At 40.9% G+C, this 27,957-nt stretch overlaps 1 protein-coding gene and 2 pseudogenes across 4 annotated transcripts in view; 2 read left to right on the plus strand and 1 right to left on the minus strand.

Moving 5' to 3' along the window:
• The window catches only part of ZFYVE9 (zinc finger FYVE-type containing 9), a 227,987-nt gene that overhangs the window by 105,932 nt on the left and 94,098 nt on the right, over window positions 1-27,957 (plus strand). For all 4 annotated transcript variants that reach the window (XR_012512411.1, XR_012512412.1, XM_039473682.2 and 1 more), the window contains exon 5: window positions 27,648-27,747. Coding sequence is in view for 2 of the 4 variants with exons in the window: in XM_039473682.2 (XP_039329616.1) it covers window positions 27,648-27,747 (100 nt within the window). In the remaining 2 variants the exon portion in view is untranslated. The remainder of the gene's footprint in view (window positions 1-27,647; window positions 27,748-27,957) is intronic.
• LOC141580255 (anaphase-promoting complex subunit 10 pseudogene) lies at window positions 6-24,809 on the plus strand (annotated as a pseudogene).
• On the minus strand, window positions 10,924-11,246 carry LOC101038800 (mitochondrial import inner membrane translocase subunit TIM14 pseudogene; annotated as a pseudogene).

Raw genomic sequence — 27,957 nt, forward strand, 5'->3', positions numbered from 1 at the left:
TAAGTTGCATGTGTAAGCTCAGAAATCTGGCATGCACATTTTGTAATGCTCAATTAGATAGTAATAGAGGCATTGTAAGGTGAATATATGTCTGGTTGAGTTGATGTAAATAACTTTTTTGAAAATCTAATTCTAGTAAATTTCTGTATAAAACAATGACATCACTGATTTTTAGTTTATAAAATTTTTTGTTGCCACGATTTACGCTGAATCAGTTTTCACAAAGACATGAGAATTGAGGAAGTGTAAACTTTGTGGTTTCTGTATTGATACCTACTTGGTTAATGTAATAGTTTGAAATAAGGAAGTTATTCTTTTAGTTTAGGAAATACTTGTCATTAACTTTTAAATTTTTTAATTCTTGAATAATTGCGTTTAAATACAATAAATAAAATAAAAATAAAAATTACATTTAATTCTTGAAAAATATTACACTTAGAGTCCATTCTACTTTTTTCTGTGAGATTTTTGCCATTGTACGAAACATTCTGGAACTCTTTATACACATGCACACATATTTTTGTCTTTTCTCCCATATAACTTTGATACAAAATAGAGTTGAAGCCTGTAGATTCTTAGGACAAGGTTTTAAGAATGATATTCTTTACCTCTCCCCCAATTTTTTTTTTTTTTTTTTTTTTTTTGAGACGGACTTTCGCTCGTTACCCAGGCTGGAGTGCAATGGCGCGATCTCGGCTCACCACAACCTCCACCTCCTGGGTTCAGGCGATTCTCCTGCCTCAGTGTCTTGAGTAGCTGGGTTTACAGGCATGTGCCACCATGTCCAGCTAGTTTTTTTGTATTTGTAGTAGAGACGGGGTTTCACCATGTTGACCAGGATAGTCTTGATCTTTTGACCTCATGATCCACCCGCCTCGGCCTCCCAAAGTGCTGGGATTACAGGCTTGAGCCACCGCTCCTGGCCTGTTCTCCCCAAATTTTGTTAGCTAAAAACACATCTTGTTTTTTGTTTTTTTGTTTGTTTGTTTGTTTGTTTGTTTTTAAGTTGTAAATAATGAGGGAAGGAGATTTTATATTTTTGAGATTTGGTATCAGGTCTGGTATCAGATTTCATCTTTGTTACTATTAATTATATAACCTTACTAAGCCTTAGTTTTCTAATCTGTAAAAACAAGCCAAAAAAAGATTAATAATTTTTATTGGGCTGTTGTCAAGATTAAATGAAATTTCAGAAGTCATAGTGCTGAATGATTAATCGCTACCGCCCTTCTTGCCTGATTTTTTGATCTGTCTGTATTAATCAGGATGCTTTCAACTTCAGGGTGCAGAGTATCTGACCCTCAGTGACTTAGGTGAAAATAACGTTTATTTCATGTAAACAGAAGCTATGAGACTCACTGATTTATGTCTGAGTGCAGAGAAAGGATCATGGAAGTTCTCTTGGTCTTCCCCTCATGTCTGAAGGTAGTATCTCAGCTCTGTCAGGTCTCCACCTGACAACTTCGTAAGCACAAAGAAATTGGCTGGGGGGGCAAAAGAACCTACTCTACTCTTGCTACCCTCTTATCAGGGAGGAAGGGACCTCCAGCACCTTCCTTCAACTTATAGGCCAGTTTTTTTTTTTTTTTTTTTTGTGAGACGAAGTTTCACTCTTGTTACCCAGGCTGGAGTGCAATGGCTCAATCTCGGCTCACTGCAACCACCTCCGCCTCCTGGGTTCAGGCAATTCTCCTGCTTCAGCCTCCTGAGTAGCTGGGATTACAGGCACGTGCCACCATGCCCAGCTAATTTTTTGTATTTTTAGTAGAGACGGGGTTTCACCACGTTGACCAGGATGGTCTCCATCTGTTGACCTCGTGAGTCACCCGCCTCAAAGTGCTGGGATTACAGGCGTGAGCCACCGCACCCGGCCTATAGGCCAGTTTTAGACCATGACCAATTACAGGCAAAGGGGATCAGGATTATCTAATCCATCATGATTTATCTCCTGGGGCTGAGCACAATGTTACCTGAAAAAAGTGGGATCCTGGTAACATAGGAGAAGGGGAAGCATCGATAGGTAAGATGAATAAGTCTGGAGGTATAATCTACAACATGAGGATTATGCATAATATGTCCTGGTTTCAAGAAGAAACAGATTATGGAGTGATAAAATTGTCCTTAATAAGGGCCAGTTTTCTAGTGACCCCTGAAATGTGACCATGGAGTTCCTGGGCAGCCAGCCAGCTAAGAGAGAAACAAAAGAGAGCTAACATTTGTTCAATGCCTACTCTGGGCTTTATTTATTATCTAACTCAGGCGTCCCCAAACTTTTTACACAGGGGCCCAGTTCACTGTCCCTCAGACCGTTGGAGGGCCGCCACATACTGTGGTCCTCTCATTGACCACCAGTGAAAGAGGTGCCCCTTCCTGAAGTGCGGTAGGGGGCCGGATAAATGGCCTCAGGGGGCCACATGCGTCCCGCGGGCTGTAGTTTGGGGACACCTGATCTAACAATCTTCCTGGCAAACTTATGAGATGGTTGATGGTATCCCTAATTAATAGTTGAAGAAACCGATATGGTAGAACTCTGAACCACAGTCTTGCTAGCTGTATAACTCATGCTCTTTCCCATAAATGAAATTGAGAGTATAAAAATAAAACAGTTAGATAGGTTTCTTCATGGTGATTTTTATGTTATTTTCTTTGCATTTCTGAGAGGAATGTCTGCATTTATACCATAATTTTTATTTTTATTTTTTGGAGACAGGATCTCACTCTGTTGCCTAGGCTGGAGTGCAGGGGTGCAATCTTGACTCACTGCAGCCTCTACTTCCTGGGCTCAGACAATTATCCCACCTCAGCCTCCTGAGTAGCTGGGACTACAGGTGCACACCACCACACCCAGCTAATTTTTGTATTTTTTGTAGAGATGGGATTTTGCCGTATTGCCTGGGCTGGTCTCAAAACTGCTGGGCTCAAGTGATACATCAGCCTTGGCCTTCCAAAGTGCTGGGATTACAGGTGTGAGCCACTGTGCCTGACCTTTAAACCATAATTTTTAAAACAAATTCCATAAATACTGTTTCAAAAAGAAAGATGAAAAATATCTAGTATTTATTTTATTACATATAAAGTTATTATTTCAAATAGTTATGGGTTAAATTAGTTGCAATTTATTTTTAGATAACTTGAGTTAAAGTCATTTTTGTTGGCTGGGCACAGTGGCTCACATCTGTAATCCCAGCACTTTGGGAGGCTGAGGCGGATGGATCACGAGGTCAAGAGATCGAGACCATCCTGGACAACATGGTGAAACCCCATCTCTACTAAAAATACAAAAAATTAGCTGGGCATGGTGGCTCATGCCTGTAATCCCAGCTACTCAGGAGGCTGAGGCAGGAGAATTGCCTGAACTCAAGAGGCGGAGGTTGCAGTGAGCCGAGATTGTGCCATTGCACTCCAGCCTGGGCAACAAGAGCGAAACTCTGTCTCAAAAAAAAAAAAGTCATTTTTGTTTAACATTTGAGAATTTAGATGTGAATACAGAATAACCTTCATAAAATCAGAATTAGTTACACATTAAGACAGGTAATATTTTGGCTTGTACCTTGAGAGATGAGCTTTCTTAAAGATTTTTTTTATCCTGTTTTCTTTTTCCTGTTTTTTTTTTGAGACAAACTCTTGATCTATTGTTCACTGCAACCTTGATATTCCAAGGTCAAGCAATCCTCCCACCTCAGCCTCTTGAGTAGCTGGGGCTACAGGCATGTGCTAGCACTTGTTAGTTACTTACTTATTTACTGAGACAGGGTTACACTCTTGTTGCCCAGGCTGGAGTGCAGTAGCATGATCTCAGTTGACTGCGACCTCTGCCTCCCAGGTTCAAGCGATTCTCCTGCGTCAGCCTCCCGAGTACCTGGGATTACAGGCGCCTGCCACTATGCCCAGCTAATTTTTTGTGTTTTTAGTAGAGACAGGATTTCACCATGTTGGCCAGGCTGGTCTTGAACTCCTGAACTCAGGTGATCCAGCTGCCTCGGGCTCCCAAAGTGCTGGGATTACAGGCATGAGCCACCATTCCTGACCACTAATTTTTTAAAAAATTTAATGTTGCCTAGGTTGGTCTTGAAATCCTGGGCTCAAGGGATCCTCTTTGTCTCAGCCTCCCCAGGTGTTGGTATTATATGTGTGAGCCACTGCTCCTGGCTTCCTTTCCTTTTAAAACATGGCCACTGATTGGGCTCCTTGGGAAGCATTAAGGTAATAGGCCTTCACTCAGTACCAGATGTTATGAACAGATAACTTAGGTGCAAAGTAAGATAAAAAACATGTAGCTAGAAAATGTTTGCACTAAATTCATGCTATTTTTTGTTTTTTGCATCTCTTCTCCTGAGAGCCATCTCCCTCTCAATATCTAGTCTGCTGATGCATTCTAAATGCTAGTCATAATTTTTAATTGTGGTAAAATATGTGTAACAAAGTTTACTAGTGTATATGGGTTTGACGGTTTATGGTTCAGTGCTATTAAATGCATTCACATTGTTGTGCAACCATAGCAGTTATCTCCAGAACAATTTTATCATCTCAAACTTAACTTCCCATTTTTCCTTGCCCTTAATGCCTGGTGACTGCTATTCTACTTTCTTTCTTTCTTTTTTTTTTTTAATAAAGACGAGGTTTCACCATGTTGGTCAGGCTGGTCTTGAACTCCTGACCTCAAGTGATCCGCCCACCTTAGCCTCCAAAGTGCTTGGATTACAGGTGTAAGCCACCATGCCCGGCTATCTACTTTCTTTCCTTCTTTTTTTGAGACAGAGTTTCGCCTTTGTTGCCCAGGCTGGAGTGCAATGGCAAGATCTTGGCTGACCACAACTTTTGCCTCCTGGGTTCAAGTGATTCTCCTGCCTCAGCCTCCCGAGTAGCTGGGATTACAGGCATGTGTTACCACACCCGGCTAATTTTGTATTTTTAGTAGAGACAGGTTTCTCCATATCGGTCAGGGCAGTCTGGAACTCTGACCTCCGGTGATCTGCCCACCTCAGCCTCCCAAAGTGCTGGGATTATAGGTGTAAGCCACTGCACTCAGCCTCTACTTTCTGTCTGTATGAATTTTACTATTCTAGATACCTCATGTAAGAGGGATTGTACAATGTTTGTACTTTTTGTCTGTCTTCACATTTCATCCATGTTGTAGCATATATTAGTTGGAAGGACAGAACTAATAGGATATGGAGATATATATATGACTTTAATAAGTAGGATATATGTATATATAAAAGAGTTTATTAGGGAGAATCAGCTCAGTTAGAAGGCGCATTCCCACAATAAACTATCTGCAAGCTGGGAAAAGAGAAGCTAGTAGTATGGCTCAGCCTAAGTTTGAAAGCCTCAAAAGCAGGAAAACTGACAGTGCAGCCTTCAATCTGAGCCTCAAGGCCTGAGAGCCCTCAGGAGGCTGCTAGTGCAAGTCTCAGAATCCAGAGCCCAAAGAACCTGGAGTCTGATGTACATGGGCAGGAGGAGAGGAAGCTTCTGGCAAGGGAAAAGAGAAAGAAAGCCAAAAGATTCAGCAAGCAGGCTTATCTTTGCTTCCCTGCTTTGTTTTAGTGCAGTGGCAGCCAATTGGATGGTTCCCACCCCCATTGTGAATGGATCTTTCTCTCTCAGTCCACTGACTCAAATGTCATTCTCCTCTGGCAATACCTCACAGACACATCCAGAAACAATACCAGCCATCTAGGCATCCCTCAGTCTGATCAAGTTGACACTAATACTAACCATCACGTAGCATATATCAGAGCTTCATTCCTTTTTAAGTCTGATTATTGTATGTATATGCCACATTTTGTTAATTATTTTATCCATCAATGGATACTTCAGTTGTTTCCACCTCCTGGCTATTACCAATAATGCTACTATGAACATGGGTGTAAAAATATCTGTTTGAGTCTCTGCTTTCAGTTCTTCGTGTATATGCCCAGAAGTAAAATTGCTGGATTATATGATAGTCCTGTGTGAGGAAGCACTATATGCCTTTTCCACTGCAGTTGCACAATTTTTCATTCCCATGAGCAATTCGCAGGAGCTCTACTTTCTCCACATCCTCTTTGATGTGGATTGGCTCTGTGTCCCCACCCAAATCTCATCTCTAATTGTAATCCCAGTGTGTTGGGGAAGGGGCCTGGTAGGAGGTGATTGAATTTTGGGGCAGATTTTCCCATTGCTGTTCTCATAATATTGAGTTCTCATAATAATAGTGTTCTCATAATAATGAGATCTGGTTGTTTGAAAGTATGTGGCACTTCCCCCTTCACATGCTCTCTCTCTCCTGCTCCACCACGGTAAGATACATTTGCTTCCCCTTTGCCTTTTGCTGTGATTGTAAGTTTCCTGAGGTCTTCCAGTCATGCTCCCTGTTAAGTCTGTGGGACTGTGAATCAGTGAAATCCCTTTTCTTCATAAATTACCCAGCCTCCAGTAGTTCTTTATAATAGTGTGAAAATGGACAAATAACACTTGTCAACACTTGTTTTCTATTGTTTTGATAATAGCTGTATTAATAGGTATGAAGTGGTATCTCATTGTGTTTTTGTTTTGTATTTCTCTAATGATTAGTGATATTGAGCATCTTTTCATTTGCTTACTGGTCATTATATCTTTTAAGAAATGTCTATTCAAGTCCTTTGCCCTTTTTTTTTTTTTTTTTTTTTTTGAGACGGAGTTTCGCTCTTGTTATCCAGGCTGGAGTGCAATGGCATGATCTCGGCTCACTGCAACCTCCGCCTCCTGGGTTCAGGCAATTCTCCTGTCTCAGCCTCCTGAGTAGCTGGGATTACAGGCATGCACCACCATGCCCAGCTAATTTTTTGTATTTTTAGTAGAGACGGGGTTTCACCTTGTTGACCAAGGTTGGTCTCGATCTCTTGACCTTGTGATCCACCCGCCTCGGCCTCCCAAAGTGCTGGGATTACAGGCTTGAGCCACCGCGCCCGGCCCTTTGCCCATTTTTAAATTGGGTTGTCTTTTCTGTTGTTGAGTTGTAGAAGTCTTTATATCTAAATCTGGCTATCAGTCTCCTATCACATACATTATTTGTAGATATTTTCTCTCATTCTTGGGTTTTTCACTCCATTGTCTTTTTGTCCTTTGATGCACCAAAGTTTTTAATTTTAATGAAGTCCAACTTACATTTTCTTTTGTTACTTGTGCTTTGGGTGTCATGTCAAATAAATCATCTTCAAATTTGATGTCATGAAGTCTTTTCTTATGTTTTCTTCTAAGTGTTTTGCAGTTTCAGTGGTTGCATTTAGGTCTTTGACCCATTTGGAGTTAATTTTTGTGTATAGTATTAGTTTAGTTTCTTTTTTAAAACCAGAGTTTAGTTTCATCATTTTGAATGTAGATATATGGTTTTCCAAGTACCATTTGTTGGAAAGACTGTTCTGTTTTTATGGAATGGTTTTGGTACTCTTGTCAAAAATTATTGGACCGTATATGTGAGAGTTTACTTCTGGGCTCTTTTGTATTCCATTGGTCTTTATGTCTGTCTTTAATGTCAACACCACACTGTTTTGATTATCATAGCTTTGTAGTAAGTTTTGAAACCACAGAGTGTGAGTCTCTTGTGGTGGTTGTTTGTTAAGATTATTTTGGTTATTCAGGATCCCTCGAGAGTCCATCTGAATTTAAGAATGAGTTTTTCTATTTCTACGGAAAATATGGTTGGGTTTTGTTAGAGATTGCATTGAATCTGTATATCACTTTGGACATTGTTGACATCTTAATACATTTTCTAGTCCATGAACATGGGATGTTTATTTATTTATATGTTCTTTAATTTCTTTTAGCAATCTTGTCTTTTGTAGTTTTCACTGTGTAAGTATTTTACTTCCTTGGTTAAGTTGATTTCTAGGTATTTTATTCTTTTGTAAATGGGATTATTGCCTTAATTTTGTTTTTGGATAATTCATTATTAGTATGTAGAAATGCAACAGGATTTTTTTAATTTTGTATCCTGAAACTTTGCTGAATTTATTAATTCTAACACTTTTTGTGTTTTAGTTTGTAGGGAATCTTTAAGGTTTTCTAAATGTAGCATATGCTGTTGGTGTACAGAGATTAATTTTACCTTTTCCTTTCCAGTTTGGATGCCTTTTATTTATTTTTAATTACTCTGGCTAAATTTCCAATACTATGTTGAATAGACATGGCAAAAGTACATATCTGTGTCTTGTTTCTATTTTAAAACAAAAGTTCTTTCAGTCTTTGTTTTTTTTTCTCTCTCTTTTGAGACAGTCTCACTCTGTCACCCAGGCTTAGTACACTGCCACAATCTCAACTCACCAAATTCTCAACCTCCTGGTCTCAACATATCCTCCCACCTCAGCCTCCCAAGTAGCTGGGAACACAGGCATGCCCCACACCACCTGGCTAATTTTAAAAAATTTTTAGTAGAGATGAGGTCTTACTGTGTTGCCCAGGTTGATCCTGAACTCCTAGGCTCAAGTGATTTGCCTGTCTTAGCCTCCCAAAGTGCTAGGATTACAGGTGTGATCACCATGCTTGGCCGGCTTTCAGTTATTTTTTCTTTTTTTTTCTTTGAGACAGAGTCTTACTCTGTCTCCCAGGCTGAAGCACAGTGGCCCCATCTTGGCTCACTGCAACCTCCGCCTCCCAAGTTCAAGCAATTCTCCTGCATCAGCCTCCCTAGTAGCTGGGATGACAGGCACATACCACCATGCTTGGATAATTTTTGTATTTCTGGTAGAAATGGGGTTTCACCATGTTGGCCAGGCTAGCTTTCAGTCTTTTACCAGTGCATATGATGTTGGCTCTGGATTTTTAATATATAGCCTTTGTTATGCTGAGATAATTTATGTGTTACTAGGTTTTTTTTTTAAAGACAGGGTTTCACCATGTTGGTCAGGCTGGTCTTGAACTCCCAACCTCAGGTGATCTGCCCGCCTTGGCCTCCAAAGTGCTTGGATTACAGGCGTGAGCCACTACGCCCGGCCCAGGTTTTTTTTTTTTTTTTTTTTTTTCCAGCTTTTTGTTTGTTTGTTTTTAAGACAGAGTCCTGCTGCATTGCCCAGGTTAGAGTGCAGTGGCACGATCTCGGCTCATTCCAACCTCCACCTCCCAGTTTCAAGTGATTTTCCTGCCTCAGCCTCCCAAGTAGCTGGGATTACAGGTGCACACCACCAAACCCGGCTAATTTTTTTTTTTTTAAATTTTTTTTATTTTTGGTGGAGATGGTGTTTCACTATCTTGGCTAGGTTGATCCCGAACTGCTGACCTTTTGAACTACCTGCCTCAGCCTCCCAAAGTGCTGGGATTACAGGCTTGAGCCATTGCGCTCGGCCTTTTTTTCATTTTTTTAAATCATGAAAGAGTGTTGAATTTTGTTAAATGCTTTTTCTATATGAATTGAGATGATCATTTGTGTTTTTTGCTTCATTTTGTTCGGTAATGTATTACATTAAAGATTTTCATATGTTGAATTATCCTTGCATTCCAGGAATAAATATCACTTGGTCATGTTGTATAATTCTGTTGATGTATTGCTGAATTCAATTTGCTATTATTTTCTTGAGTATTTTTGTATCAGTATACATTTATATAGAATATTGGTCTGTAGTTTTCTTATAGTATGTTTGCCTGGTTTTGGTATCAAGATAGTATTGGCTTCATAGCGTGAGTTAGGAAGTATTTCCTCCTCTTGAATTTTTTTTTTTTTTTTTTTTTTTTTTTTTGAGACAGGGTTTCGCTCTTGTTACCCAGCCTGGAGTGCAATGGCGAGATCTCGGCTCACCGCAACCTCTGCCTCCTGGCTTCAGGCAATTCTCCTGCCTCAGCCTCCTGAGTAGCTGGGATTACAGGCACGCGCCACCATGCCCAGCTAATTTTTTTTTGTATTTTTAGTAGAGACGGGGTTTCACCATGTTGACCAGGATGGTCTCAATCTCTTGATGTGGCGATCCACCCGCCTTGGCCTCCCAAAGTGCTGGGATTACAGATGTGATACACCACGCCTGGCCCAATTTTTTTTTTTAATTTAATTTAATTTAATTTTTTTTTTTTTTTTTTGAGAGGAGTCTAGCTTTGTCGTTAGGCTGGAGTACAGTGGTGTGATCTCGGCTCCCTGCATCTTCTGCTTCCGGGGTTCAAGCGATTCTTCTGCTACAGCTTCCCGAGTAGCTGGGATTATAGGCACTTGCCACCACGCATGGCTAATTTTGTATTTTTAGTAGAGATGGAGTTTCACCATGTTGGTCAGGCTGGTCTCGAATTCCTCACCTCAGGTAATCTGCCTACCTCAGCCTCCCGAAGTGTGGGATTACAGGCATGAGCCATTGTGGCCGGCCTCTTCCTATTGATTTTTTGGAAGAGTTTGAGAAGGGTTGGTGTTCTTTAAATGTTTAGTAGAATTTCCCAGCAAAGTCATCTGATCTAGGGCTTTTCTTTTTCTTTTTCTTTTTTTTCGAGGTGGAGTTTCGCTCTTGTTACCCAGGCTGGAGTGCAATGGCGCGATCTCGGCTCACCGCAACCTCCGCCTCCTGTGTTCAGGCAATTCTCCTGCCTCAGCCTCCTGAGTAGCTGGGATTACAGGCACGTGCCACCATGCCCAGCTCATTTTTTGTATTTTTAGTAGAGACGAGGTTTCACCATGTTGACCAGGATGGTCTCGATCTCTTGACCTCATGATCCACCCGCCTCGGCCTCCCAAAGTGCTGGGATTACAGGCTTGAGCCACCGCACCCGGCCTAGGGCTTTTCTTTGTGGAAGTTTTTGATTGCTGATTCAATCTCCCTGCTAGTTATAGGTTTATTCAGACTTTCTGTTTATTCCTGATTCAGTGTTGGTAGATTTTTTGTTTCTAGAAAGTAATCCATTTAATCTAGGTAGCTCTGACCATTTTATTATAAAAAATTGGTACTCATATAAACAAAGTAATATGACCTTAAAATTCATACATTTACTTCATTTTTTAGCTTGACTTTCTAGTAAATCTTTTGCTTCACTGATTTTCGTTGTGATAGAAGATCTATCTGGGTGATTTAAGAGCATAATTGGTCAATAAACATCTCTCATTTCTTTTTATTGACAGTAGTGCTTACAGTACTGTAAGTGCTGCTTTCCATTTTGTCATTTTGGGTTCAAACCTACCTCTGTAGTAGCCATCACTGAAGGCAGATTTTGGTAGACTTTGAAAAATTGGTTTTACTTGAGGTTCCACATGCCTCATGGGTTGCAAATCCTGCAGCAGCAGTGGTCACTCTGACTGCTATCACTGTACTGGCCATGGCTCGGCTCCCCTGCTGCACCAGGAGCATAGATCATCCCAGCCCAGAGGTTGCGGCTAACAATGACATGTTTTTACCAGAGAGTGACACATCCACTGATGGCAAGCACAAACCACCAGATTATAATTTTTTTAAACAAGAGAGAATTATTTGAAAAACAGTCTGGGTACCTTGGCTCGTGCCTGTAATCCCAGTACTTGGGGAGGCCAAAGCAGGCAGATCATTTGAGCCTATGAATTCTAGACCAGTCTGGGCATGGTGGCATGCGCCTGTAGTCCCAGCTACTCAGGAGGATCACCTGAGCCCAGGGAGGTTGAGGCTGCAGTGAGCCATGCTCACGCCACTGCACTCCAGCCTGGGTGGCAGAGTGAGACCCTATCTCAAAAAAGAAAGAAAAACACAGTTTATGTTGTTGTTGTGTATTGAGTCTTCATAAATGCTTCCTCTGGTGGAACAAATCAGCAGTTGGTTATAGAATGTCAACTGGCAAAATGTCTGTTTTACAGCATCTACATAAGTTGTTAAAACCATCACATTTTCAAAATATAAATGGGCAAAAAGATGTTTATGTGGGTTAGTAAACAATGGAGAAATATTTTATTAGATACTAAGAGGTAGAAATTAAAATTTTATGACTACATAACAAAAAATAGAAAATATTGATATCAGTCAGTGCTGGTGAAATTGACACTGGCATATTTATACATTTAATGCTCTTTTTTTTTTTTTTTTTTGAGACGGAGTTTCGCTCTTGTTGCCCAGGCTGGAGTGCAATGGCGCGATCTCGGCTCACCGCAACCTCCGCCTCCTGGGTTCAGGCAATTCTCCTGCCTCAGCCTCCCGAGTAGCTGGGATGACAGGCACACGCCACCATGCCCAGCTAATTTTCAGTATTTTTAGTAGAGATGGGGTTTCACCATGTTGACCAGGATGGTCTCGATCTCTTGACCTCGTGATCCACCCGCCTCGGCCTCCCAAAGAGCTGGGATTACAGGCTTGAGCCACCACGCCCGGCCATTTATACATTTAAAAAGCCATGTGTGGGTAGCTGGAGAAGCCAGGCAGTCCTAGGAAGCTGAATGGGCGTGGCACAGAGCTGCTGGAGATCCTGAGAACCTGAGTTTCAGCAAGCAGCCAGAATATTTTTAAAAATGACTACACCAAACAAGACATCTCCTGGTGCTGACCCTAAGCAGTTGGAAAGTACAGGAAACTGGTTCACTAGCTGTTTGGTTCCTCTCATCTTGCAAACTAGGATTTAGAGAGGATCAGTTACGACTTGACAATCTAGAAACTTATTGGCAATCAGATGGCTCCCAGCCTCATTTAGTGAATATCCAATTCAGAATAAAAACAAGAGTGAAGACATTATGTATTTATGCAAGCTACAAATCTGATGAAAGCTATACTCCAAGCAAGATCTCAGCCAGTATAAGAAATAATTTTCAGAACCTTCAAGAAATTTGACAACTTGAATTGGTAGAACCAAGTGGCTGAATTCACATTCTCTTAACTGATAATCAAAGGACACCAGCTCACACGTTCATGATACAGATTGCTGTTCTAGCCAGTCATCAAAGTGGAAGAGACACCTGTATGAGAAAAGTTAAAATATACACACTGGTAGAAGAGAGCTCCATTGTAAATTTCCTAGACGTACAACTAAAGATTTCATGATGTATTGTTCAATAAGATGACTTTAAAATGAGATGGAAGTCATTAAATATATCTTCATTTTATCCTGTCTTTAAATTCAGATACCTTTATTGAAAAAAGCATCAGTTACTTGCAATTTTGCATATGTGTAAAATATTTTATTATAACTTTGATAAATAAATTTTGGGTCACATTATCTTTAGTTTCTTTAACATGTAATAATGCTCACATGTTTTGTATTACTTTAACAAAAAGCTATATGTGGATGCTCGTGGTGGCTCCCACCTATAATCCCAGCACTCTGGGAGGCTGAGGCAGGCAGAGGACTTGAGTCCAGGAAATCAAAAGTAATGTGGGCAACATGGGGAGACCTCATCTCTACCAAAAAAAAAGGGACATATATTCCATTTTTTGATTGAATGATTTCTTTTTTGAGTAAATCTTTTTTTTTTTTTTTTTTAATCAGCCTCTCTCTCTGTTACCCGGGTTGGAGTGCAGTGGCACGGTCTCAGCTCACTGCAGCTTCTACCTCCTGGGTTCAAGCAATTCTCCTGCCTCAGCCTCCCAAGAAGCTGGGATTCCAGGCATGTGCCACCACAGGCGGCTAATTTTTTTTTTTTTTGAGACAGAGTTTCGCTCTTGTTACCCAGGCTGGAGTGCAATGGCACGATCTCGGCTCACCGCAACCTCCGCCTCCTGGGTTCAGGCAATTCTCCTGCCTCAGCCTCCTGAGTAGCTGGGATTACAGGCACGCGCCGCCATGCCCAGCTAATTTTTTGTATTTTTAGTAGAGACAGGGTTTCACCATGTTGACCAGGATGGTCTCGATCTCTCGACCTCGTGATCCACCCGCCTCGGCCTCCCAAAGTGCTGGGATTACAGGCTTGAGCCACCGCGCCCGGCCAGGCGGCTAATTTTTAGTAGAGGCAGGGTTTTACCATGTTGGCCTGGCTAGTCTCTAGTTCTTGACTTCGTGATCTGCCAACCTTGGCCTCCCAAAGCACTGGGATATAGGCGCCAGCCGCAGTGCCTAGCTGAGTAAATAATTCTTAACAAGTGCAATAAACAAAAAGATGTGTATTTTAGTGTTACTTAGAATAGCAAATGCATTTAAAGTAATTTGTATCCAAAATTGGATATTGGTCCAGGTGTGGTGGCTCACTCCTATAATCCCAGCATTTTGGGAGGCTGAGGTGGGAGGATCATTTGAGCTCAGGAGTTTGAGAACAGCCCTGGTAACATAGTGAGACCTCATCTCTACTAAAAATTAAAAAGTAGCTGGATTCGGTGGTACATGCCTATAGTCCTAGCTACTTGGGAGGCTGAGGTGGAAGGATTGCTTGAGCTCAGGAGTTCGAGGTTGCGGTGAGTTGAGATTGCACCATTGCACTCCAGACAAGGTGAAACAGTCAATTTATAGGAGCTATATAGTTAAAGAAACCAGCCTGGACAACATAGTGAGACTTTATCTTTGCTAAAAATTAAAACATAGCTGGATATGGTGGTGGATGCCTGTAGTCCCAGCTACTTGGGAGGGTGAGTTGGGAGGATCACTTAGCCCAGGAGGTTAAGGCTGTAGTGAGTCATGATCATGTCACTGTACTTTAACCTAAGTGATAAATGAGACCCTGTCTCAAAAAAAAAGTTAATGGTAAGTTAAATACAATACATACATTTGCTTCAGCCATAAAAATAATTATTACAAGGCAGTATGGAAAATACTTATGATGGCATATGAATAGAATAGAATGCAAGCTTATGCCTTGTTTATAATTAAAAAGTTATTTTTGACCATAAAAACAGGTACATCTGAAGGAAATATACATATATATATATTTTTAATAGTATTTTTAAAATTTATAAAACAAAAAAAAAACATTTCCACCCCATTTTCTTGGGGGTAATGATACTTTCTTGTTTTATTTTTCATGATTTCGTTTCTTTTTTTTTTTTCGAGACGGAGTCTTGCTCTGTCACCAGGTTGGAGTGCAATGGCGCAGTCTCGGCTCACTGCAACCTCTGCCTTCTGGGTTCAAGCGATTTTTCCGCCTCAGCCTCCTGAGTAGCTGGGACACAGGCGCATGCCACCACGCCCGGCTAATTTTTTTTGTATTTTTTAGTAGAGACGGGGTTTTACCTTGTTGGCCAGGATGGTCTTGATCCCTTGACCTCATGATCCGCCCGCCTTGGCCTCCCAGAGTGCTGGGATTACAGACATGAGCCATCATGCCCGGCCAGGAAATATATTTCTAAAAAGTAATTTTAGGCCAGGCGCGGTGGCTCACGACTGTAATCCCAGTACTTTGGGAGGCTGAGGCAGGTGGATCACCTGAGGTCAGGAGTTCAAGACCAGCTTGGGCAACATGGCAAAACTCCATCTCTATTAAAAATAGAAAAATTAGCCAGGTGTTGTGACGTGTACCTGTAGTTCCAGCCACTTTGGAGGTTGCACTGAGCCAAGATCATCCAGCCTGTGTAACAGGAGACTCTGACTTAAAAAAAAGTGATTTTAATTTGTTGAGTTTTAACTATTGTGCTCTTTCTCTTACTTATCTTTTCTTTCTCTTCTTTATTTTCAGGCAGTTTCACTCTTGTCACCCAGGCTGGAGTGCAATGGCATAATCTCAACTCACTGTAACCTCCACTTTCCTGGTTCAAGTAATTCTCCTGCCTCAGCGTCCCAAGTAGCTAGGATTACAGGCGTGTGCCACTACACCCAGCAAATTTTTGTATTTTTAGTAGAGATGGGATTTCACCACGATGGACAGGCTAGTCTCAAACATCTGACCTTAGGTGATCCACTGCCTCGGCTTCCCAAAGTGCTGGGATTACAGGTGTGAGCCACTATGTCTGGCCTTTTTTTCTTTCTTTTTCAACTCTTACAGTGGTTCGTTTTTAAAATTTAATTTTTATTTTTTCTTATATTGAAGCTGTGCTTGGATAATTTTTATTTTGTGACAATAATAGAGATGGGATTTTGCTGTGTTGCTTAGGCTGGTCTTGAACTCCTGGCCTCAAGTGATCTTCCCACCTCAGCCTTCAAAGTGCTAGCATTATAGAATATAGTGGTTGTTAGCATTGATTCCATTAAAAACAGTGTAGGCTCTATGAAGCACTCTTGCCAAAAATGTCAGATAGAATCTGGTCACCTTTTTAGATTTAACAGTCAATTTATAGGAGCTACATAGTTAAAGAAACACATTAAACAATGCCACAGGTGGCAATCAAAATTGCCAGATTGTGGGACAGTACAGGATAAATGGCTCAGTTTTTTCAAAAAAATATTTGTGAAGAGAACCTGTATAATAAAACAGACTTGTGTCACATTCATCAACCACAGTGTATGGCCCTTATTTGAAGCCTGGTTCAAGCATAGGATTATAAAATAAGGCCAGGCATGGTGGCTCACATCTGTAATCCCAGCACTTTGGGAGGCTTGAGATCGGGAGTTCAGGACCATCCTGGGTAACACAGTGAACCACCCCCCACAAACACAAAATAAAAGTTAACTGGGTATGGTGACGTGTGCCTGTACTCCCAGCTACTCAGGAGGCTGAGATGGGAGGATTGCTTGAGCCCAGGAGTTTGAGGCTACAGTGAGCTATAATTGTGCCACTGCACTCTAGCCTAGAAGACAGGGCAAGATCCTGACTCTTAAGAAAAAGAAATAATGTCATTAAAATTTTGCCAAAAAAGATCACTATCGATAATGTGAACACTGGATATTTCATGTTATAAGAAATTGTGCCTGGTGTGGTGGCTCATGCCTGTAATCCCAGCAGTTTGGGAGGCCAAGGTGGGTGGATCACTTGAGGTCAGGAGTTTGAGACAAGCGTGGCCAACATGGTGAAACCCCCTCTCTACTAAAAGTACAAATACAAGCCAGACGTGGTGGCCTGCGCCTGTGGTCTCAGCTGCTCAGGAGGCTGAGACAGGAGAATTGCTTGAACCTGGGAGGCAGCGGTTTCAGTGATCCAAGACCACAGCCCCTGCACTCCAGCCTGGGCAGCACATTGAGATTCTGCCTCAAAACAAACAAACAAAAAACAAAGCCAGTGCAGTGGCTCATGCCTATAAACCCAGCACTTGGGGAGGTCGAGGTGGGCGGATCACGAGGTCAGGTCCATCCTGGCTAACACAGTGAAACCCCATCTCTACTAAAAATACAAAAAAAAAAAAAAAAAAATTACCCTGGCATGGTGGCAGGTGACTATAGTCCCAGCTACTTGGGAGGGTGGGGCAAGAGAATCACTTGAACCTGGGAGGCAGAGATTGCATTGAGTTGAGATCATGCCACTGCATTCTAGCCTAGGTGATAGAGCAAGACTTCGTCTCAAAAAAAAAAAAAAAAAAAAAAAAATATCAAGAATTGTTATTTGGGGCCAGGCGCCGTGGCTCAAGCCTGTAATCCCAGCACTTTGGGAGGCCGAGGCGGGTGGATCACAAGGTCAAGAGATCGAGACCATCCTGGTCAACATGGTGAAACCCCGTCTCTATTAAAAATACAAAACATTAGCTGGGCATGGTGGCGCGTGCCTGTAATCCCAGCTTCTCAGGAGGCTGAGGCAAGAGAATTGCCTGAACCCAGGAGGCAGAGGTTGCGGTGAGCCGAGATCGCGCCATTGCACTCCAGCCTGGGTAACGAGCGAAACTCTGTCTCAAAAAAAAAATAAAGGAATTGTTATTTGGTTAAGGTATGGAAGTGGCATTGTTATGTTTAAAAAATATTTCTTATGTTTCAAACATATATACTGAAGTATTTAAAGATGAAATGATATCTGAGGTTTACTTTAGAATGATCAGGTGGGGAGAAGTGGGTGGGAATTGGTTTTAAGTGTTGAAGCTATGTAATGGGCACTTGGGGTTATACTGTTATGTGTACTTTGGTATGGTTGAAAATATGTATAATAAGTTTTAAAAATGATCAGAACATGGTTACAAAATATAGGGATATATTTTAATTGCTTTCTATTTTAAATTTATACTTTTTAACCCACACATAAAATGTTTAATGCAATATTTGTGTGTATTTACAAGATAGAGAATACATAAAAATTAATTCATAGTACATTGAAGGGAGTGATTTCTGATTACATGAATTGCAAACAGTTTTAAAGTTCTATGATGAGTTTTGTTTTCTTCCAGTTCTGGTGTTATACCTTTTTGTTTATATAGCCTCACTTGGATATGATATTGAAAGTCTGAATTAGAGACTTGTTTACCCCTTTCCGTAATGGACACTTAAAGTGACTCTGGTTATTATTACTGTTTTCCATTAATAACAGTGAAGTTTAAACAGGTGCTTAGACAGAGGCAGGGTCTGGGTTTGTTTGAACTTCTTTAGATCTTATGCTACTGATTTTTGCTATGTGCTAATAAGTGGAGGTATAAAGTACTCTCTTGTATTTGACAAATTTTTTTTTTTTTTTTGAGACGGAGTCTCACTCTGTCACCCAAGCTGGAGTGCAATAGCATGATCTCATCTCACTGGAACCTCTGCCTCCCAGGTTCAAGTGTTTCTCCTGCCTCAGCCTACCAAGTAGCTGGCATTACAGGCACTCACCACCATGCCTAACTAATTTTTTTGTATTTTTAGTAGAGTCGGGGTTTCACCATGTTTGCTAGGCTGGTTGTGAACTCCGGACCTAGGTGATCACCTGCCTCAGCCTTCCAAAGTGCTGGGATTACAGACAGCCACAGCGCCCGGCCTACATTTGACAATTTTTATAAGTTGTTACGGTCTTTGTGAACAGCTGGGTGTTGGTCAGTCATATGCATTCTCCTGCTTTTTTGTTTTTTTTTTTTCACATCACAGTTATTTTTATCATAATTATAGGGCTTTTGAAGACCTGAGACATCATTTTTTGCATTTTCTAATTTGGAAAGAAAGAAGTGAGCGTTTGATGATTTGAATTTTCAAGAATTGCAAAGGAATAAGTGTTATTCACACTGTAAGAGGGTATAAATAGGCACAAAGTGGTACTTTGAATATAAAGCATCTTCACAAGTTTAGCAATAGGATTTGTTATGTGGAAAGCCTGCAGTGGGAAATTTTAAAAGGAAAGGAAAGGGAAATAAGAAAGGTACTAACATACATTTAGAACCTATATGTGCTACATTTTACACATATTATCTCCTTTAATCTTCATAAAAGCTTTATGAAGGGAATACTGGATTAGCATTTCTATTTTACATATGAGAAAAACTAAGGCCTAGAGAGTTTAAATTATTCCCCTAAGGTCATCTGACTAGAGAATAATCAAGTTGAAATAGGAACATGGAAGTGCCACATTAAAGAAAATTACATGTAAATACACAAATGGAACCTTTTAACCAGTATTTAGCTGGAACATTATATAGAATATATATTATAAATCACCTTACTTTGTCTCTTTATAGTTAGGCAGGTCATACAGATTCTGCCATATGATGTCAGTCGTAACCATTAGGCATATAAACCTTGAGATCACTCTTTATAAACAGATTAAAATGTGTTTGGCTGTTGTTGCAAAAGTTGAGTGGCTCAATTTTCTGAATTTGCATATGAATGATAAAGTCCTTCCCAGAAAAGTATACATTAATGTTTGTTTTTCCCTTCATACATTTATGTATTTATGTATTTATTTTTTGAGATACAGTTTCGCTCTTGTCGCCCAGGCTGGAGTGCAGTGGTGCAATCTCTGCTCACTGCAACATCTGCCTCTTAGGTTCAAGCAATTCTCCTGCCTCAGCTTCTTGAGTATCTGGGATTACAGGCACCTGCCATCATGCCTGGCTAATTTTTAGTGGAGATGGGGTTCATCATGTTGGTCAGGCTTTTCTCAAACTCTTGACCTCAGGTGATCCACCCACCTTGGCCACCCGAAGTGCTGGGATTACATGCATGAGCTACTGCGCCCAGCCCCATTCATACATTTATTTTATTATTATTTTTTCATTCATTTATTTATGCAGTAACTTTACTTTTCAAGGAAGCAATAAGCAAATGTTTACTGAGTATTATGTTTCAGACATAACATTGAAGATACCAGTATTAAAAATAATTTAGCCCTTTATTCTATGGAGTTTACATTCTAGTGTGGGGAAATGAAGACTTAAGTTCAATCAGTACAGTAGATTGTGTTGTGATAATAAAGATATATGGCATATGGCAAGATATTTCAGCAGTATAATAATTTAAATTCAAGTGTGCAAATATGTAATTCTGTTAATTTTTAGAACTGACTTTACTTTTTTATGGTAAGCCTAACTTAGAGAACTGGGGAAGGTACTTAGATGACATTTGGAACATGGTGGGATATTTTTAGTTGTCAGAATGACTGAGCTTGCTACTGGCATTTAGCACCTGTGCATACCAAGACTGCTAAGCATCTTGCTATGCACAGGACAGTACTGTCCTATGAAGAATTGACCCACCTAAAATGCCAAGAGTGCCCCTGTTGAGAAGCACTGACTAACCTGGTTCATGGTAGACAATTTCATCTGGATCTTTTCAGGCAAATTGATTATTACCCAATTTCAAATTCAGGATTATTAGATTATTCCCAGCCTGGTTCAAATCTCTTAGATTATGCCCATCTCTGTGATACTAGTTCTTATGTCCTATGAATCTCACTATGTCATAGACTGTCTTTGAAGAGTCATCTACTTTTCTAGCTAACTCCTGTGCTTTGCTCTAATCCCATTGGAAATGTAAAGGATCTCTCTATACTGTTCTTCAGCCTGCAGGATATTGAGAAGGATGAGTATTCTTGGGTTCTTCTGTTTACTGTGTTTGCTGCTCCCTTGCTTGCTTTTTTTTTAAAAGATACTTTGTCCTTTTTTTTTAAAAAAATTTGCAATTATTGTCCCAAAGCCTAACTCACTACTTTTAAATGTTCTCAACTATATTAGTTTGCTAGAGTTAGCAAAATGCCACAAATTGGCCAGCTTAAGCAGAAATATATTATCTCACAGTTGTGAAGATTAGAAGTCTGAAATCAAGGTGAAAGCAGGGTTGGTTCCTCCTGAGGGCTGTATGGAAAGGATCTCTTCCATGTTGCTCTCCTTGATTTATAGATGGACTTTTTCATGTTCATATGGTATTCTTCTTGTATGCATACCTGTCTCCAAATTTGCCATTTTTATATAAGGGTATCAGCCATATTGGATTAGGAGACTATCCCAATCACTTCATTTTATTTTGATTACCTTTGTGAAGACCCTGTCTTCAAATAAGGTCACATTCTGAGATATTAGCAGTTAAAAGACTTCAGCTTAAGTATTTTTGGGGGATACAGTTCAATCCATAAAACTAATGATTCTTTTTTTCTTTTTTTTTATACTTTAAAAAATACAGAAAATCAAAATAAAAATATCCCAATACAACATTTAAAAAATTATATAAAATAAAAGGAGAGAAAGAAAAAGCCAGCACGGTGGCTCATGCCTGTAATCCCAGCACTTTGGGAGGCTGAGGCAGGCAGATCACTTGAGGTCAGGAGTTCGAGACCAGTCTGGCCAACTGGCAAAACCCTATCTCTACTAAAAATACAAAAAAAAAAAAAAAAAAAAAAAAAAAAAATTGCTGGACATGGTGATGCACACCTGTAATCTCATCTGTTCAGGAGGCTGAAGCACAAGAATCACTTGAACCTGGGACACGAAGGTTGCAGTGAGCTGAGATGGTGCCACTACACTCTTAACTTGGGCAACATAGCAAGACTGTGTGTTAAAAAAAATAAAAGGGGGCCGGGCGCGGTGGCTCAAGCCTGTAATCCCAGCACTTTGGGAGGCCGAGGCGGGTGGATCACGAGGTCAAGAGATCGAGACCAACCTGGTCAACATGGTGAAACCCCGTCTCTACTAAAAATACAAAAACTTAGCTGGGCATAGTGGCGCGTGCCTGTAATCCCAGCTACTCAGGAGGCTGAGGCAGGAGAATTGCCTGAACCCAGGAGGTGGAGGTTGCAGTGAGCCGAGATCGCGCCATTGCACTCCAGCCTGGGTAACAAGAGCGAAACTCCGTCTCAAAAAAAATAAATAAATAAAAATAAAAGGGCCCTACTTCCATTCTGATCTCATTCTCCAACTTGGCTATATTTTTCTTTTCTATGTCAGTCAGTACATAGAGAACTGTCTCGTTCTTTTTACTAGAATAGTATTCCATTTTATGGGTATACTGCAGTTTAATTAGCTGTTACACTACTGATGAGCACTTGGGTTGTTTACAACTTTTATTATAAACAATACAGAGTTTTGTGTATTATAAACAAAACAGTTCTTGTATACATCTGTTTGCATCTGTGGATGTTTTCAGTAAGAGAACATTTTAAAACTGCTGAGTCATGCTGAATAAACGCTTACAATTTTAAAAGATACTGTCAAATTAATCTACCAATATATATTACTACTAGCAGAATATGAGAACTATATCTTCACCATTGTTAGATATTACGAGTGTTTAAAAAAAAATCTTTGCACTGGGCGCGGTGGCTCACGCCTATAATCCCAGCACTTTGGGAGGCCGAGGCGGGTGGATCACGAGGTCAAGAGATCGAGACCCTCCTGGTCAACATGGTGAAACCCCGTCTCTACTAAAAAAAATACAAAAAAATTAGCTGGGCTTGGTGGTGTGTGCCTGTAGTCCCAGCTTCTCGGGAGGCTGAGGCAGGAGAATTGCCTGAACCCAGGAGGTGGAGGTTGCGGTGAGCCGAGATCGCGCCATTGCACTCCAGCCTGGGTAACGAGCGAAACTCCGCCTCAAAAAAAAAAAAAAAAAAAAAAAAAAAAAATCTTTGCTAGTCTCATAAAAAAAAAGTATCTCATGTTTTATTTTGTCATGAGTGGTATATACTATCTCTATTGGCCATTTTATTTATGTATTTACCAATGTGAGTTCTCTGCCTTATTTCCTTGGAGGTATTTGTTGGTTACTGAAGCTACTGTTTTAATAATAAATTAATGTTGTTTATAATAATTGCAATAGATCATTAAGGTTTCCCAGATCCATTCTTGCTCTCTTCCTTGTTTTCAGTGTGCCCCCACCCCCCCCACTCCCCAACTGTGGCTATACAGATCTGATCATGTCTTTCTCTGTGATTAAAATGTTTAAGTGGGGGCCAGGAACGGTGGCTCACACCTGTTATCTCAGCACTTTAGGAGACCAAGGTGGGCAGATCACCTGACATCAGGAGTTCCAGACCAGCCTGGCCAACATGGTGAAACCCCATCTCTACTAAAAATATAAAAATTAGCCGAGCATGGTGGCACATGCCTATAATCCCAACTCCTTGGGAGGCTGAGGCAGGAGAATTGCTTGAACCCTGGAGGTGGAGGTTGCAATGAGCCGAGATCACTCCATTTCACTCTAGCCTAGATGACAGAGCAAGACTCTATCTCAAAAAAAAAAAAAAAAAAAAAAATCCTTAAGGACTTTCCCATTGCTCTATTAAAAAGGTCAAAACAGATCCTACAGAGCCTTTGCTTAGTCTAGCCTTAGCTTATTCCATGCAATCCCCTACCTCTTGGGGCCTCAAGTCATATTAACTTTTTTTAGTTCTTTGGTGGGTTCATGCTTCTTCACCTAATAGAAACTGTGCACATACTATTTCCTCTATTACTGTCTCTTCTTGGCACCTTTTTGTGCACAGAAAACTCTTACCATCATCCAGATTTGATCTCTTGCGATTTCCTAAATAAAACCTTCCCTGACCCTGCCAATCCAGGCTAGAGCCTAGATTAAAATGATCTTATTTCACTGTTTACCACTTTTGAAACACATAATTTTATATTCACTTGTGTGGGGTTTTTTTTCCCTTTATCGATTGATTGATTGATTGATTGATTGAGATGGAGTTTCGCTCTCGTTACCCAGGCTGGAGTGCAATGGCGCGATCTCGGCTCACTGCAACCTCCGCCTCCTGGGTTCAGGCAATTCTCCTGCCTCAGCCTCCTGAGTAGCTGGAATTACAGGCACGCGCCACCATGCCGAGCTAATTTTTTGTATTTTTAGTAGAGACAGGGTTTCACCATGTTGACCAGGATGGTCTCGATCTCTTGACCTCGTGATCCACCCGCCTTGGCCTCCCAAAGTGCTGGGATTACAGGCTTGAGCCACCGCGCCCGGCCATTTATTTTTAAGATATAGGGTCTTGCTGTGTTATCCAGACAGGAGTGCAATGGCTATTCACAGGTGCAGTCATAGTGTACTGTGGCTTCAAACTCGTGGCTTCAAGCCATCCTCCTCCCTCAGCCTCCCAAGTAGCTGGGACAATAGGCATACTCCTCTGTGCCCAGCCTTGTGTGATTATTTGATTTTAGGTTATAACCTGAAACTCTTAGACTAAATTGTGTTGCATGAAGGCAAGGACCATGTCTGTTTTGTATCCTGCCACATCCCCATTGGGTGGCTTGTTGCCCAGTACACAAGAAGAGTTCATGTATTTGTGGGATAAATGAGTGAGTAATGGATTATTGGTTTTGTCTCTTACTGGAAAGTTTATTGAAGGATTTTTTTTTTTTTTTTTTTTTTTTTTTGAGACGGAGTTTTGCTCTTGTTACCCAGGCTGGAGTGCAATGGCGCGATCTCGGCTCACCACAACCTCCGCCTCCTGGGATCAGGCAATTCTCCTGCCTCGGCCTCCTGAGTAGCTGGGATTACAGGCACGCGCCACCATGCCCAGCTAATTTTTTTTGTATTTTTTTGTATTTTTTTTTTTTTTGAGACGGAGTTTCGCTCTTGTTACCCAGGCTGGAGTGCAATGGCGCGATCTCGGCTCACCGCAACCTCCGCCTCCCGGGTTCAGGCAATTCTCCTGCCTCGGCCTCCTGAGTGGCTGGGATTACAGGCATGCACCACCATGCCCAGCTAATTTTTTTGTATTTTTAGCAGAGACGGGGTTTCACCATGTTGACCAGGATGGTCTCGATCTCTCAACCTCGTGATCCACCCGCCTCGGCCTCCCAAAGTGCTGGGATTACAGGCTTGAGCCACCGCGCCCGGCCTGAAGGATTTTAAGAAATTTAACATGATTAGATTTACTTTATTTTTTAGAAACTTACTTCATTTAGTCTTTGTGTGGAAGATGAATTGGAAAGGCAAATATGAAGATTAGGAGAACAGTTAGTTTATCATTATGATGATTTAGACCTCAGATAATAATGGCCTGAACAGAGGCAGCAATGTTATAGATAGGAGAAGATACGATTTTGGAAGAATAATTTCAGAGGAAAACCAACGGGACTTAATGACTGACTGGATGTGGTCATGGCAAGGGAGAAGGAAAAGTTAGGACTCAATTTAAATGAAATACATAATTTAATATGAAGTAGGGCTGGGCGCAGTGGCTCAAGCCTGTAATCCCAGCACTTTGGGAGGCCGAGGCGGGTGGATCAAGAGGTCGAGAGATCGAGACCATCCTGGTCAACATGGTGAAACCCCGTCTCTACTAAAAATACAAAAAAAAAATTAGCTGGGCATGGTGGCTCGTGCCTGTAATCCCAGCTACTCAGGAGGCTGAGGCAAGAGAATTGCCTGAACCCAGGAGGCGGAGGTTGCGGTGAGCCGAGATCGCGCCGTTGCATTCCAGCCTGGGTAACAAGAGCGAAACTCCGTCTCAAAAAAAAAAAAAAAAAAATTTAATATGAAGTAATATTACATAGTAGTTAACGACAGAGCCGTTGCAGTCATACAGATTAATCATGTAACTTACTAGCTGTATGACCCTGGTAATTCTACTTAATGTCTTAGTCCATTTGGGCTGCTGTAACAAAATACCATAGACTGGATGGCTTATAAATAACAGAGATTTACTTCTTACACTTCTGGAGGCCGGGAAGTCTAAGATCAAGTCACCTGTAGATTGGGTATCTGGTGAGGGCCTGCTTCCTTATAGACAGCTGTGTTCTAACTCTTAACTTCACAGGGCAGAAGGGAGAAGATTCTCTCTCAGGCCTCTTTTATAGGGCACTAATCACTTAGGCCCCACCAACTAATACCATCACTTTTGAGAGTTTTGGAAAATTCATCTGTTTACCTAACTGCTAATTGTAAATGAGTGTCTTCATAGAATCTTTGAAGTTAAATGTAACACATGTAAAACACCTAATATTCATATAGTTTGCTATGAACTTGAGGAAGTCATTTAACCATTTAAACTCATTTCTTCTGATAGAAAATAAGGATAATACGTATATTCTTTCTTCTTCGTATATCACAGAGTTGTTTTAAGACTGTGAAGCCATATAAAAACTGTAAACTGGGCCGGGCGCGGTGGCTCAAGCCTGTAATCCCAGCACTTTGGGAGGCCAAGGCGGGTGGATCACAAGGTCAAGAGATCAAGACCATCCTGGTCAACAAGGTGAAACCCCGTCTCTACTAAAAATACAAAAAGTTAGCTGGGCATGGTGGTGCATGCCTGTAAACCCAGCTACTCAAGGAGGCTGAGGCAGGAAAATTGCCTGAACCCAGGAGGCGGAGGTTGCGGTGAGCCGAGATCGCGCCATTGCACTCCAGCCTGGGTAACAAGAGTGAAACTCCATCTCAAAAAAAAAACTGTAGACTGATAACAATCATAGTAACTAGATATTAATTTTACATAATAGGATGGGAGATATCTATCCAGCTTAGACTTTAATATGACCCCTCATCTCTTGGTTCAACATTGTAAGGTATAGGATGCTTCTTGGCCATAAAAATTGAAGAAGTAGAATTTATCCTTCTGGGAACAGATTTTTGCCACTGTAAAGCTCTATGTGATAAATTATGAGTTCTCAAGAAAATAAATCTGGCCAGGTGTGGTGGCTCATAACTGTATTCCCAGCACTTTGGGAGGCAGAGGTGGGTGGATCACTTGAGGTCAGGAGTTTGAGACCAGCCTGGCCAACATGGAGAAACCCCATCTCTTCTAATGATACAAAACAAAACAAAAAATTAGCCAGGCGTGGTGGCTTAGGCTTGAAGTCCCAGGTACTCAGGGGGCTGAGGCAGGAGAATCGCTTGAACCCGGGAGGCAGAGGTTGCAGTGAACCAGGATCATACCACTGCACTCCAGCCTGGTCCACAGAGTGAAATTGTGTCTGAAAAAACAAAAACAAAACAAAAAACTTGACAGGATTGTTGTTTCCTGGTATAAAAGGGAGAAGGAAGTGAGATGGTCAGGAACCAAGCCCAGAAGGTGGAAATGAGATGCTGGAAATTGGCATGGCAGATTTTGATTGCCTGTTATGATTTCCTGTAGCTAAAGCAGTGCTTATTTTTATGATTGAGTTGTATATGTTGATCCTTGGCCTTTGTAGCAAAAACAGTGAAAACAGCTGCTATAGTTATTATTCCACACATAAGGATGGTAACAAACAGAAGTTAAAACCCAGGAATTCCAATCTTTGTTTATTTCACCCTGCTGTAATTCCTTTCCAAACGGAAGTAGCAGATGTAACTATCTTTCAATACCCATGTCAGGTAATGGTGTGCATATAAATCTTACCTAAGAGTAATTCAGGTGGGTTTTTCACCCCTGCTGTGTATTTGCCATGTGATCTTAGCTAAGATTTTTATTTTCAGCCAACGTTTTCTATTTCTTTATGGTTGACAGACTTGTAATCTCACTCCTGCTTTTGAATTACCCAACTTCCTGAACTACATTTTCTTTGAAACTTAAATGTTGTAGTCTAATAAGGCTCACTGACAATCAGTGTTTGTCAGTATTGGTTCATTCTCTTTGCACTGTAATCCCAAGTAAATTTTGTTTGTTCTTCCCCCCACAGGTTTTCTGTGCTTCCTGCTGTAGCCTGAAATGTAAACTGTTGTACATGGACAGAAAGGAAGCTAGAGTGTGTGTAATCTGCCATTCAGTCCTAATGAATGGTAAGTATTAAAACAGGTTGATTTCATAGTGATTGAGACAGAACAAGGGAATTCCTGTGAAAAGACTTTTTCCCTCTGCTTTTCTTTACAAGTTGCTCATCTTCTCAAATGTTAACAACTTTAACTGAAAATATTTAGTTAAATTTCCATGTTTTGAAAGTATCTTAGCATTTCAGAATTCCTGTGCCTAATTTAATGAATGAATGCTAA

This window comes from Saimiri boliviensis, chromosome 11, assembly GCF_048565385.1.
Source record: "Saimiri boliviensis isolate mSaiBol1 chromosome 11, mSaiBol1.pri, whole genome shotgun sequence".
NCBI classification, from domain to species: Eukaryota; Metazoa; Chordata; class Mammalia; order Primates; family Cebidae; genus Saimiri; species Saimiri boliviensis.